This window comes from Crocuta crocuta, unplaced genomic scaffold, assembly GCF_008692635.1.
Source record: "Crocuta crocuta isolate KB4526 unplaced genomic scaffold, BGI_CrCroc_1.0 scaffold72, whole genome shotgun sequence".
NCBI lineage: Eukaryota > Metazoa > Chordata > Mammalia > Carnivora > Hyaenidae > Crocuta > Crocuta crocuta.
This window is the reverse complement of record NW_027529427.1, coordinates 5,129,090-5,142,361: the sequence shown is the minus strand read 5'-3', so window position 1 is coordinate 5,142,361 and position 13,272 is coordinate 5,129,090. Positions and strand designations below refer to the sequence as shown.

At 39.1% G+C, this 13,272-nt stretch overlaps 1 protein-coding gene across 7 annotated transcripts in view; it reads right to left on the bottom strand.

Annotated features, from left to right (window-relative positions):
- Positions 1 to 239: 239 nt before the first annotated feature.
- PARP11 (poly(ADP-ribose) polymerase family member 11) overlaps positions 240 to 13,272 on the bottom strand; it is a 51,415-nt gene continuing 38,382 nt past the window's right edge. For all 7 annotated transcript variants that reach the window (XM_077759174.1, XM_077759176.1, XM_077759177.1 and 4 more), the window contains 4 exons: positions 11,267 to 11,339; positions 11,058 to 11,188; positions 4,836 to 4,987; positions 240 to 3,340 (listed from right to left, as the gene is read on the bottom strand). In XM_077759174.1, coding sequence (XP_077615300.1) covers positions 3,024 to 3,340; positions 4,836 to 4,987; positions 11,058 to 11,188; positions 11,267 to 11,339 — 673 coding nt within the window. In that variant the 3' untranslated portion in view covers positions 240 to 3,023. The remainder of the gene's footprint in view (positions 3,341 to 4,835; positions 4,988 to 11,057; positions 11,189 to 11,266; positions 11,340 to 13,272) is intronic.

The following is a 13,272-nucleotide window of genomic DNA, read 5'->3' as shown; positions in this document are numbered from 1 at the left end:
ATTCCCAATAGTAGAGTAAATTATTTTCCCAGATTATTTGATTAGCTATTACTAACAATGACTTAAACCAAGAACAAGAGACTTCCCCCATCGGTAAGTGGGTTACATAAGAGTTAGTGATAACAAACTTCCTGAGGGCCCATCAAGTTTGAGCTACAAATGTAGACTTAAACGATGCAAAGTGGAGATGAGACGCAGAAATCACAGAAACAAATATATGGCATACATAGACAACCGAGCCTGCTACGGAAAGCTTTAATCACCACATGTAAAAACAACATATTCACATAACAAAAATGGCTCCAAATGCTTTATCATCACCGTAACAGTCTAGAAACGAAAGTTGCACTAATAATAAAAAAAAAACTGCTTATTCATAACTGCAAGATTTATGACACTGTTTCTCATGAACACATTTTTTTTTTACCCTGAGACTAATGTCACCAAAGTGAAAAAGAAAAGTCACTATCAGCTGGAATTTATTCAACATAGAATTTAAAAAATCATTTATTCACGAATCTGGAACAGGTTCTCTTTACTCTCCCCACACACACTACGTGAGAGCAAGAGGAAAAGGTGGCAGCTGGCTGTGTCCCGTCTGTTTTTCACACTAATGACGATTTCTCAACCCAATCTATTGACCAAAACAAACAGAATTTTAACATCAATTAATGCTACACTATCACACTGAAAAAAATGATCAAAATCAGTTCTTATAAAAGGAGAGTTGAACTACATAGTCAGACAAGAAGAGAAGAATTCTTCCTTGCGAAGTCTACTGTGGTGCCCTCTACTTGCAACATGTGAGCCAGCAAGGGAAGTTCAGAGTTCAGAGAGACTGCCTTGCAGACCTCAAGCCAGGGCTCAGTCACACCTCGAGATAAGATCTGCACATCTACAAGAAGAACACCCAAATGCTACAACACTTGTTCCTTTCGAGTGATGGGAAGAGCAATCGTGTTAAATTGAAAAGAAGACATCCATGTTGAAGTGGGCGATACTGTAGCATTTTGTGTGTGTGAATAACAAATACCTAGAACAAAAAGATTTTCAAGATCAAAATCCTGATTATCTCTAGTTGTTTTTTGTTGATAGAGTCTAGAGCCTCTCACAACGTTGCCTAGGGATTTTCCTCCAATTATTTCCATGATAACCTCTGCGTGTTTCTAAAATGGGCTCTTCCTAAATATCTGCAGCATTTCATGGAGGTGGCTGCTAGTGTGTACAGCTGGGTCAGGAAATCTTTGTTCCTGCGTGGTGTCAGAGTGCTGTACATAACGGTTTCCTGTGTACTACCTACTTTCAATTGCACAGTTACATGTACTTTGGGCTACAATAAAAATCTAGGGTTTACGGCAGTTGAAGAATTACCAGGCCTAATCTTGCTCCATTCTCTTTATTTTTATTACTTCTAGATGCCTTCCCAATTCAAATGATTGAAACGAGCCACACAGGCATGGACATTTACTGGCTTTTTCCTGAGAAGTTAAATTATGTTCACAACCTCTAGGTCAAAACTGAATGAGGTAATGGAGAGAGAGAATTCACTATTTGACTGAGTTAGGAAACCATTTTCTGGCTAGGCTTGATATAAGTGTTCTTTTCTTCAGGTAGAACCATGGACAATCAGCAATTATATGGCCAATTCTCCCCTCTGATACCTGAACTCTCATATGACATTTCTGCCAAGGGGTTGTCTAGTCTCTGCCAGAGTATCTATAGGGGTAGGAAGCTGTTCCAACATTACCTATTCTTCTTCATAATAGAATAATAGCAAAACAGATGAAACAGATACACAAACTTGCATTAGGCATGATTATGAACTGTAGCTACTGTTCAAGAGTTCGCAGATTGTCATTTTGCTACTCAAAAGACTCCACCAGATTTGTTCCAAGTACCCCATGCCTTGTGCAAGGACTCAAGATGGGGAGACACAACTTTAAAATGTGAATATCATGAATCATCGCTGAATAGCTGTGTGTGGTAGGGAGCAGCTAAGAAATCTTACAATCAATTATTGCAGTGACCCCAAAACAAAGGGGTTTCACTTTGAAGGTGCAATAAACAGTGTGCAGCAAGTCTTGAGAATTCAAGAGCCTTGGTGGATGAACTGTGGGCTAACTGCCCTCTGTAACATTTGTCAATGTCAATGTAGGGGACAAGAGAATGACCTGAGTGGTCTGAGACTGCAGCCTGCTCTCCAGACATAATCAGAGGCAGGAGACTCTACCTTGACTTTCTCCCTTTGGCTGGTCTGGAAGCACCGTAAATAACATTTCTATTTCTGATTTCTCCCAAGGTACTCAGACTGCTTCAGGGTTTAAAATTCCTACTTCATGGGGCGCCTGGGTGGCTCAGTCGGTTAAACGTATGACTTCAGCTCAGGTCATGATCTTGTGGTTCATGAGTTTAAGCTCTGTGTAGGGCTCTGTGCTGACAGCCCAGAGCCTGCAGCCTGCTTCAGATTCTGGGTCTCCCTCTATCTGCCCCTCCCCTGCTTATGCTCTGTCTGCCTCTCTCTCAAAGAATAAATACACATTAAAAAAAATTAAAATTCCCACTTCAGAAGACCAACAAAGGCAACATATTGACTGGTGGATAATACTCTCAGAATTCAATTTACAAAGGATCAATTCCTCTGAAGGGACACAGTTATGTCTTTTTTTTTTTTTATTTTTTTGAACATATATATGAATAAATAGAACACACACATAAACTTTACAGACTCTGAATGATCATGTTAATTGAGATCCAGCTGATTCAGTTTTGGGTGCTATCTTCACCTCTGTGTTAAAATGGCAACGGTTATCAGTCTTTAACAGACAAAACTACGAGCAACGAACAAAAACAGAACAACAGAAAACCAACCTTTAAGTCAGTGTGTCTTTTTATATGGATGCCACTTTTTTCCATATCTGTTTCAAAAGTATCAGATAGTGAACATTTAGTGGCTAGACAAGAGAGCAAATCTTCCTGCAAAAACAGACTAGAACGTCCTCGCCCACTGAGATTGTGAAGTGAAATCAACAGAAGTCTATTAAGTACTCAGGATATATCTGGTTGGCGTCAAACACCACAAAGATCTTTGGGTTCCAGGTATCATCCACACAGCTGTCGTATAAATTCACATAGCTCCCATCTTTGGAAGGAGGTCGCATGTATTTGGAGTCTCCATTTATGTAATCCCCAATTAGCACTCGAGCAAGAAACATAGATTTATACGTTCTGAACAGATGCCGCTGTTGCAGGCTGACGCCATGAATTTGGAATGTGTTTCCGTGCTTTATGTCATCTTTGCAGAAGCGACTGGAGTAGGCAGCATCTCTAGCAAAATAGGTTCCTTAAACAAAAAGGACCAGAAGAAGCCAAGATTACTATGAAGGATCTAGGAAACACAAGCAAAACACTCTAATTGTTAGGGGAACAGACACACAAATCGTGTAACAAAAGGAGATGTGCAATGTCCTCACCTGTGGATCTTTAAGGAAAGAACAGAAAGCCACATGGACTTTCTATTCCAGTGGCTGTGGACGGCCCCACAAATAGCTATGTTACACAGACCATTCTCCCACTTCCACCAAAACTTAGCTATCTGATTTCTATTTTCAAAAGAAAGCTTCTAGAGAGATCCAGTATGTAAGACAGATACAGACTGTTTCTGTGACTAAAAGTAAGGCAAGACCTGAGTTTTCTTTGCCTGAATCTCCCTTCCATTTCTATTTTCCTCCACTGCTTTCCTTAGCCCGCTGCCCTTACCCAGCATCCAGAGAGCTCTGAAGAGCACAGTGGGAACTACTGGTCTATGGAGATTATTTCAAAATCCAAGAAACTACATTTCTAGGATACAGAGTAACAAATCAATATTTCTGAAGATAATAACCACCCCACAACCACAAAAAGATCTCTGAAGAGTGCAACACTATTCACATCTAGACACTCTGGAAGTACAATTTCACACAGGTTCATTGCCTAAAAAGTCAATGAAGCATCAAATCTTCTGAAACAGTAGGCCTAGGAGACTGACATCATGAAGGGAATATTTACTCTAAAATATTTGGGAAACGAATCACAAAGTCTCAGATTACCCAGTGCTGAGGATTCACGGTAACATTTTTCTAATCCTCTTACAGTGAGATCAATGGGATGCCCTTTTCAGTAGCTACTTTAAAAATTAATTTATTCTTTAAAAATGTAGCATATCTTGATCCTAAGTGGTAGCCAGCTCTCTAACTGGAGATAAGGTACAAAGTAAGGACCGGAAAAATAAACATTCACCCCTACCTTTTCTCCTCATCTCTCACCTTAATTTGCTTGAGTAGTAGGTATAAATTGATGACATTAGAAAAAAAGGTGAGGAATTCCCCCATTACTCCTTATTGCTCGTTAATATCCTTACCTATCATTTTCTAAAAAACAAAATGAACAAAAACATACTAGTACCTAAACCTGGGCACAATGTGATCAATTTATTTTATAGTTCTTTATAAATCTGACATAAAACAGTTTGGTATGCAGGCATACCTGTATAGGATTTATACATGGAAATTAAATGTAATGCAAAAATCAGCCAATACAGACATGCTGTCCCGTCTGAATGACTGGGACTGGGGAGCTACTTAACCCGGTAGAAGTGTCAAAGTCTTACTTCCACCTTGTACATGCAGGAAGTGGCTTTTCTGTGGCTCAGAAACTTTGAGGGTGTGCCAGGAACCTAGTACAGTTTATCTTCTAACTTAATGACTATCAAACTCCTGAATTATAAAACAATCAGTTATCTCTAAAGGGACAAGATTCACTCCTAGGACTCAAACTGGGCTTGGAATTCTGATAATTACCTTTCCCAAAGACAGCACCATGTATACCATTTATTCTCCAATCGAAGTTATGAATGCAAATGGCTTCCACAAATTCACTGCTGGTCCCATGGAAGAGCATCTGTTCATTAATCTGAGGCACGCCTCGTTTCTTCTTGAGCTGAGCCTTTTTCCTAAGAACACAATACACATAGGCATAAGACACACAGAGAGACCATAAGTGGCATTTATTAGTTTTCAGAAGAGCCAAGTTCAATGAAAAAGGGCAAAACAGAAAACACTTCTTTAACATAAATCAAAGGTGGACAAAGCAGCTCTGGAAAAGAAATAATCCTGAATGCCCTTGGACACATAATCATCTTACCAAAAATTATTAGTTAAAACTGAGACTTAAGGTTGAAAATTATACCAAAACTATAGATATCCCAGATGATGCCCCATCATAGTCAAGCTAACAGAATGCCTAAGCCAGCCACGCTTTACAGATGCCTAAAAATGACACAATAAACAACTAAATAATATAAACTTCAGAGAGTCTTTACACATTGCATCCCTTGAGGAGGGACCATGCCTTAATCTTTTTATCTCCAGAGACTAGAAAATGCTGGTTGGATTGAACTGAATTTTGAATCATAGGGCTGGAAGGAATATTAACCAATCCAGTTCAACACGCTTCCCAGTGGACAAATCTCTTCCAACACATAAAAACATATGCAATGAAAGACTGACTGTAACAGTAAAAAAACAAACTAAAAACAGCCTAAAGCTCTTTCATAGAAAAATGAATAATTATATATACATACATTCAAATTAAAACAAACCAGATCTACATGTACTAACATAGGCAACTCTTGTTGAAAAATAATGTTGAACATAAAAAGAATGCTGCAGAAAGAGATATATGACTCAATATTGTATATTGTATACAAACACATATAGGTAGTAAAAAATATAAAAACATAGACGAGAAGGCAGAACACCAGCCTCAGGAGGAAAGCAGAACAGGATGGGGATGGGTGTTTATCCATCACTGTATCTGTAATGCTTCGTATCTTTAAAAAAGCCCAAATATGACACTCTTATATTTGTTGCAGCATTATTTACAATAACTAAGATATGGAAGCAGCCCAAGTGTCCATTGATAGACAAATGGATAAAGAAGATGTGGTGTATACACACACACACACACACACACACACACACACACACACACACACAGCGTAATATTAAATAGCCATGAAAAAGAATCAGATCTTGCCATTTGCAACAACATGGATGGACCTAGAGGGTATTATGCTAAGTGAAATAAGTCAGACTGAGAAAGACAAATATGATCTCACTCATGTGTGGAATCTAAGAAAAACAAAGAAATAAACAAACAAAAAGCACAATCAGACCTATAAATACAGAGAACAAACTGATGCTTGCCAGAGGGCAGGAGGTTAGTGGGGGCTGGGTAAAATGGGTGAACAGGAGACGGCGATACAGGCTTCCAGTCATGGAATGAATAAGTCACGGGAATAAAAGACACAGGATAGTGAATATGGCCAATGATATTGTAACAGCCTCAAGTGGCAACAGATGATAGCTACACTTGTGGTGGGCAGAGCATTAGGCATAGAGACGTTGAATCGCCATGCTGTACACCTGAAACTATTGTAACACTATATATACATCAACTATACTCAAATAAAAATAAACAAATAAGAACAAATAAATATAGAACTAAAAAGTCAGGGAGATCAAATGCACAGCACAGGGAGTATAGTCAATAATCCTGTGATAACACTATGGTGACCGATGGGGCATATGCGCATTGAGCGAGTCATGTGTAGAATTGTTGAATCACTATGTTGGACACCTGAAACTAATACAACACTGTGTGTCAACTAAACTTCATTAATACAAATAAATTTTTAAAATACATTAAAAAATGAAAAAACACATATACAAAGATGAAGAAAATATTAAAAGATGTAACAAGTATCAAAATGTTAAAATCTCACTGGAAGGTACAAGGGTGTCCATGAACTAACTGTAGCATTTCCATTTTTTAAATATTTCATTAAAAAAATCCCCTCCACTCATTATATCTCTGATAAATCGCTAATTAACATCTGCCTCAATTCATTCCGGTACACGCTTTGCAAGACAGCACAACTCTCTGTGATCAGCTAGAATGGTTAGGAAGTACGTGCCCCCAACACTGAACCAGAATCTGCCTTCTTGTTAATGTTCACTGATTGGTTCCAATAATTCTCTCCCAAGCACAGAACAATTCCAGTCACTCTTACACACAACTCTGCGATTATCCACAACATAACCACTGACTTAGGCTTTCTACTCAAGGTTAAAGATCCATCCCATCCATTCCCATTCTCAGAGTATGGCTTCCACACCTTGTTCTATCCTGGACAGCCTTTAGTTGACAAGAATCTGCTGGATACCTTCTAATTTATAAATGTTGGTAAGAAATAGAAAAAGACTCCAGATACCATCAGCCAGCACTGGCTCTACTGCCACACCACTGCATTCATTTTGGAGCAGTGGCATGAATTTGTAGTCACTCAAAACAATTCTGGGGGCGCCTGGGTAGCTCAGTCGGTTAAGCGTCCGACTTCAGCTCAGGTCATGATCTCACGGTTCGTTGGTTCGAGCCCCGCGTCGGGTTCTGTGCTGACAGATCAGAGCCTGTAGCTTGCTTCAGATTCTGTGTCTCCCCCTTTCTCCGACCCTCCCCTGCTCATGCTGTCTCTCTCTCAGAAATAAATAAAACATTAAATTTTTTTTAAAAAAAACAACAATAAAACCATAATTCTGTACTCAGAAACCCCAAGACTTTCTCAAACCGGATCTCTTTTTGGCTTGCTATATTTGTACAACTCATTTATAAACCTAATGTAGTAGATTCATTTTGATTAAACTTAATCTTGATATAGTAATTTGAAAAAATACATAATTGATAAACAACATGCAGCTTAGTGACTACGTGGGGGAAAGATACTTGCATTTAAATGAGAGGAATGGTGGGGCGCCTGATGGCTCAGTTGGCTGAGCGTCCAACTTTTGATTTCGGCTGAGGTCGTGATCTCACAGTGAGTTGGAGACTCACATGGCGCAGAGACTGCTTGGGAGTCTCTCTGCCCTTCCCCCACTTGTTCTCTCTCCATCTCTTTCTCTCACATTAAATAAACTTTTGAAAATGAGAGAAATGGAAATGGTCTTTCTCAAGAGTCATTTGGCAATATAGTATCAAAACTTCAAGGGCATCTGGGTGGCTCAGTCGGTTAAGTGTCTGACTCTTGATTTCAGCTCAGGTCATGATCTCGTGGTTTCATGAGTTCAAGCCCTGCATCAGGCTCTACACTCTCTTTCCCTCTCTCTCTGCCCCTCCCCCTCTTGCTGTCTCTGTCTCTCTCAAAATAAATAAATAAAATCTAAAAAAAATTTTCAGTGTATATGCTTTGATCTACTGGTGATGGTGTTTCAGATCATGAAGCATGATGTTAGAAGGATATGCATGAAACAAATACTCACTTCAGAAAAATCCAGCATGTTTTTGCTATGAACAGATTTGCTGACTTTCTTTTTTAGACCTTTAGGTACTGCCTTTTTTTCCCTTTTTTTATGATGCACATTTGTTGCTGTTCTAAGCAAGGAAAAAAAATCTTTTTTTTTTTTTAAAAAAAGATAATTTGTTTTGACTGCTTCAATTTTCCAAGGTCTTTCTACTTGCAATTCATTTACACAATAAGCTACCCTTTCTAGTTTTAAAGCTTTCGCAAGCCTTCTACATTTCTATCCAAATTATCGACTGAAATGTTGAAGGTCTCAAGAAGAAAGCATGCATGCCACTCAAGTTACTCTCTGCCCAAGACTTTTAATTGGGTATTAGTTTTTCTCTTTGAACTACCACTGGAATACATTTCTCTATCTTGCCTCCAGCATAAGAACTTCTGTCAACCATTTTGCAGAAATCAAGTTACACTGTCTAAGGGGCTCAGCCATCTACCACTATGACAGTCCTCTTAGTTTGCTGAGCACTAGTGAATTTGTACTCTTTTTCCCCAAGTAAATATTTGTTTAGTGTACATCTTCCTAAGGTCAAGCTTCACCATCAGTAATGCCTAGAATCCACTCCAAAATCAGGATAATCACTCATTACTATTTCTCTGACAAACATCAAAATAATTTCTGATTTGAAAATTCACTTGAGTCTCTCTTAGTGTGGGCATTGAAAATCTGCTCAGTCACCGGATTGGACGTGGCATATAGACCAGTTGAAGGCAGAGTGGGAGGGGGTGGGCAAAGCTTTGCATTCCCACAGCATAATTTATTCTAGTGCCAACTAATAAGGCACCCATGAAATGTGCAGCCTCACATACTATGACCTTAGGGTTCAGGAAAGGCTCATATTGAGCCCTAGGACCTCTTGGGCTGCAGCTAAACCTTCAGGGAATATTACAGGACTCAAACTATGCTAAGCTCTTCACTACTGAAGAAAATCACACAACCATTCCAATGGCTCTACTACAAACTCGTCCATGCTCAACCTCCTGACTACCTTTCTACCTTCTTCTCTAACTACTCATCTTCATTTTCATGTTCATTTTATGGTGCAATTGCCTGGCTCCTTGTCTAAGTTATGGTCCTGTACACTGCTATGTCCCACGTGTGCCTCAGAAAGTGCACGTCATAAAGTAAGTGCTCTGACATATTTGTTAGAAGAAAGGAGGAAAATTTTAAAAAAAAGAAAAGAAAAGGAAAAAGGACTGGGCGACATGGAAATGGATGCCTGATGGACTTGTGTGGGCCTCACTGCCTACACAATCAGTCATAGGTTACATGACAATGAGATTGACTAGGATTTTAGTTCTTAATGGAGATGTCAAAATAACAGATTGTCCTTACAATGAGACCCAGTATTTTCTAATGTCATAGCAGGTGACAGTTTCATTCACCTTCACAGATTTCTATAGGCTCACATTCCATAAAATCATGAGAGGCATAGGCAGAGTGATACTATTTCCAGTGAAATTCTTAGTATATACAATGTTTAAACATGGGGATTCACTGGTACATTTTTACCACTAAGATTGAGTGGAGACAACTCAAATTATGAGTTCAGTTATAACTGAACTCCATTTCAGAGGCTTGATTATGAATAATGAATTAAGTTTTCATCAGACCATTTAAGAAAAACTTACTATATTCACTGAGAGAATAAAAATAAAGGGGAGAGAGGCCTCTATCTTCCTCAACAAAAGAAATTTCATCTCAACAAGACATAATAAAACCTTCTACACTCAGTTAAATTCATTACTGTCAGAAATAAAGTTGGCTTGGTCCAAAGACTCAAGACTATAAAGAATACAAGCTGAAAGCCCTTATTTTTCAGTAATGGGCTTTATTTTTAGCTTAAGTGTATACTGAGCAATCCAATGGCTCATTTACACCCTAAATTAAGTAGTCAACTGAGATTTTAAATCTACTACCTAAACTTTAGACCTAGCAGGACATTTGAAAGTATAGTCAACAATGTCCTTCAAAACAAAATAATCAAATGACTAGAGACAAGATAGTGTGATTGCTTTTTTAAAAAATTCAACAATGTTGGGGTGCCTGGGTGGCTCAGGCGGTTAAGCAACTAAATTTTGATTTGGGCTCAGGTCATCATCTAATGATGGTGGGATCAAGCCCCGAGTCAGGCTGTAGGCTGGGTGTGGAACCTGCTTGGGATTGTCTCTCCGCTGCCCTCAGCCCCTCTCTCATTGGCACACGTGCCCTCCCTCTCTCTAAAAAATAAAAATAAATAAGTAAAAAATAAATAAATGAGTTCAACAATGTTTCCAGTGACTTCCAATTCCACATACAGGTCTGCATCACCAAAGTAATGTCAACAAAACTAACGAGCTCCCTACATTCCCTTCTAATGCAGATTTCAGCCAGGATGCACAGCTCTGCACCTGCAAAGCAGAGAGGGTCTTTGCCCTCCGAGGTGGGCTCACAGGGCTGGAAGAGAACTTGACCTTCACCTCCAGGGCAGCTCTGTGTCACTCCCCGAGAGTGCTGAGGAGCGCTGACAGACAGGGTCGAGATACCGCCAAGAGAAAAACACAGCACAACTCCACAGTTGGTGCGACACCTGAGGGGCAGTCCGGTTAGACATCTGAGCTTCGCTATCTCTAAGACTACGAAGGTCTTAGAGGCCAAAGAGAGGGTTCAGATTGGACACCGTCTCACCTGCAGAAGAACTCCCACAAGTCCAGATTTTGAATTCTCTGAATTCTTTTAATTCTGTGGCGATCCATTGTTTTCCCAAAGAGACTAGCAACTTCATTATACTCATGTGTTTGATTGTGCAAAGGAATAAGCTGGAAAAAGAAGTTTGCATAGTTTTACTGGGGCCCTTTCCACTCTTCCGCAGTGGGGTTCATCAGCTCTGCTCTTACCTGATAGGGCACGTCACTGTTCACATTCTCCCAGTGTGGGGGCATGGGGATAGCCTCGTTTTCACAGATATAACTTTACACAGCAAAAGACAAGACAAAATATTAGAAGTTGATAATAATTATTGTCAGTGCTTTAGTTTCACCTTTTCTCCAAAGCTGAATTTTCACATTTGGGACATTGTGACAAAAGCAATGAAATGAAGCTCTAGGTTCTTCACTTTCTAATATTTACTCCATGTCTCCTGGGTACTACTTTTTTAGGTGCAGAATTGACAACTTGGGTGGAAAACATCCAATCTTAAATAACATCAAAATTTCAAAAACAGTTGTTTAATGCTGTCATTTTTTTGTTGTTGTTGTTGTTTTTAATTGTCAGAATTCCTTTAAAATGTAAGGAGGATTTTAGATAAAGGAAAGGAATTTCCAAGAAGAAATGAAACTCTCTATTTAAAAACAAAACAAAACCCTCTAAAAGATTGATACTGCCTATCAAATAAAACCCAAACCTCTCAGCCATGCATGCAATGTCTTTCAAGCTCTAAGTCAAACCTAAGCCATTCTCTGCTTACTGCCCTCTCTTCCTCATACACAGCCTGCGTTGATTCACGCAGTGAAGCCAGCGAAGCTTTGAAAACCTGCCCACCACACTGAAGCCACTGGATGGGAGCACAGAAAAAGAGTAAGTTGGAGGGCTTAATGGCAAAAGGCTGAAAAGGACATACTAGTCCTCCCTGGGGACTGAAGGTTACTAGAAAAAAGTCATAAATTTCAAGCCTATCTTTAGCTTAATTTCTAAAGCTCATTTTAATTTTTGAAAAGATCCTACAATCAGATGATTTGAAAATTCACACCTATAAAGAAGCAAACAGTGAAAAGTGTCCAATTTTCAACCTTTGCCCTAACTCCAAGTAATCAGCTTTGTTTTTGTTCTTTAGTCTTTGGGGTATTCTTCCTGACTTTTTTAGGTTCACACAAGCCAAATTCCCCCACATACAAATGGCAGCATAAAACTTATGGGACTGTTTTGCAGCCATTTTCTCCCCCAACTTAATATGTTCTTAAAGATCTTTCTGCATCAGTAGATGGAGAGTAACCTCATTCCCAGTCCCTACCACAGAACCTGGCCCATGGTAAACACACAATACCTACTGGTTGAATGAATGAGTGCAATCTATTTTGCAGATGCAGAGAATTCCATGGTATGGACATACCATAATTTGTGTAACAAGTCCCTTGTTGATGGTATTTAGTGTGTCTCTGACTTTTTGCTACTGTTAAGAATGCTGCAAAACCACAAGTTGACCTTCTGCCATTTTACCTGTCTACTAGTGTACCTGTAAGAGGACATCTGTGAAATGGAATTTTTAGGATTCTGACAGATACTAGGATTCTGACAGATACTGCCCAAATGCCCTCTCTGAAGGTTATGCTCATTAACATCATTACCACCAGAAATGTAGAGAATCCCTACTTCCCCACCTCTCCAAAAAGGTACATTATCAAACTGAATTTATGACAATCTGCTAGTAAAAAACTGTCTGGTGTAATTTGTGTTTCTCTGATTCTGTGTGAGGCCAGATGTTTCTAATGAGTTGCTGGTCTTCTATTCAGAAATTTCTAGGAGTACTTCATATATTACAGAGATGAGCCCTTTACAATAATAAGCAATGATACTTCTCCCAGTTGTTGCTTTTTTTGTTTTTGTTTTTTTTACTTTGCCTGGAGTAAATTTTAGCTATGGGAAAGGTTTTTATTTTTTGACTTTTTAAAAAAATTTTTATGTAGAGCATAGCCTTAAATAATTGTAATTTCCTGGCCGGTAGGAAATGTGAGCTATTCACCTTGTGTGTAATACACACTTGATATATTCCTGCCATGAATAATTAAACATTTCTGTATCAGCACCCACTTACCTGCATCACTCTAACACTGCCTAACTGTTCTCCTCTGCTATTACCTTGCTTATTGTCCTCCATTCTGGTTAATTCTCTCCCTCTCCTGTCTTT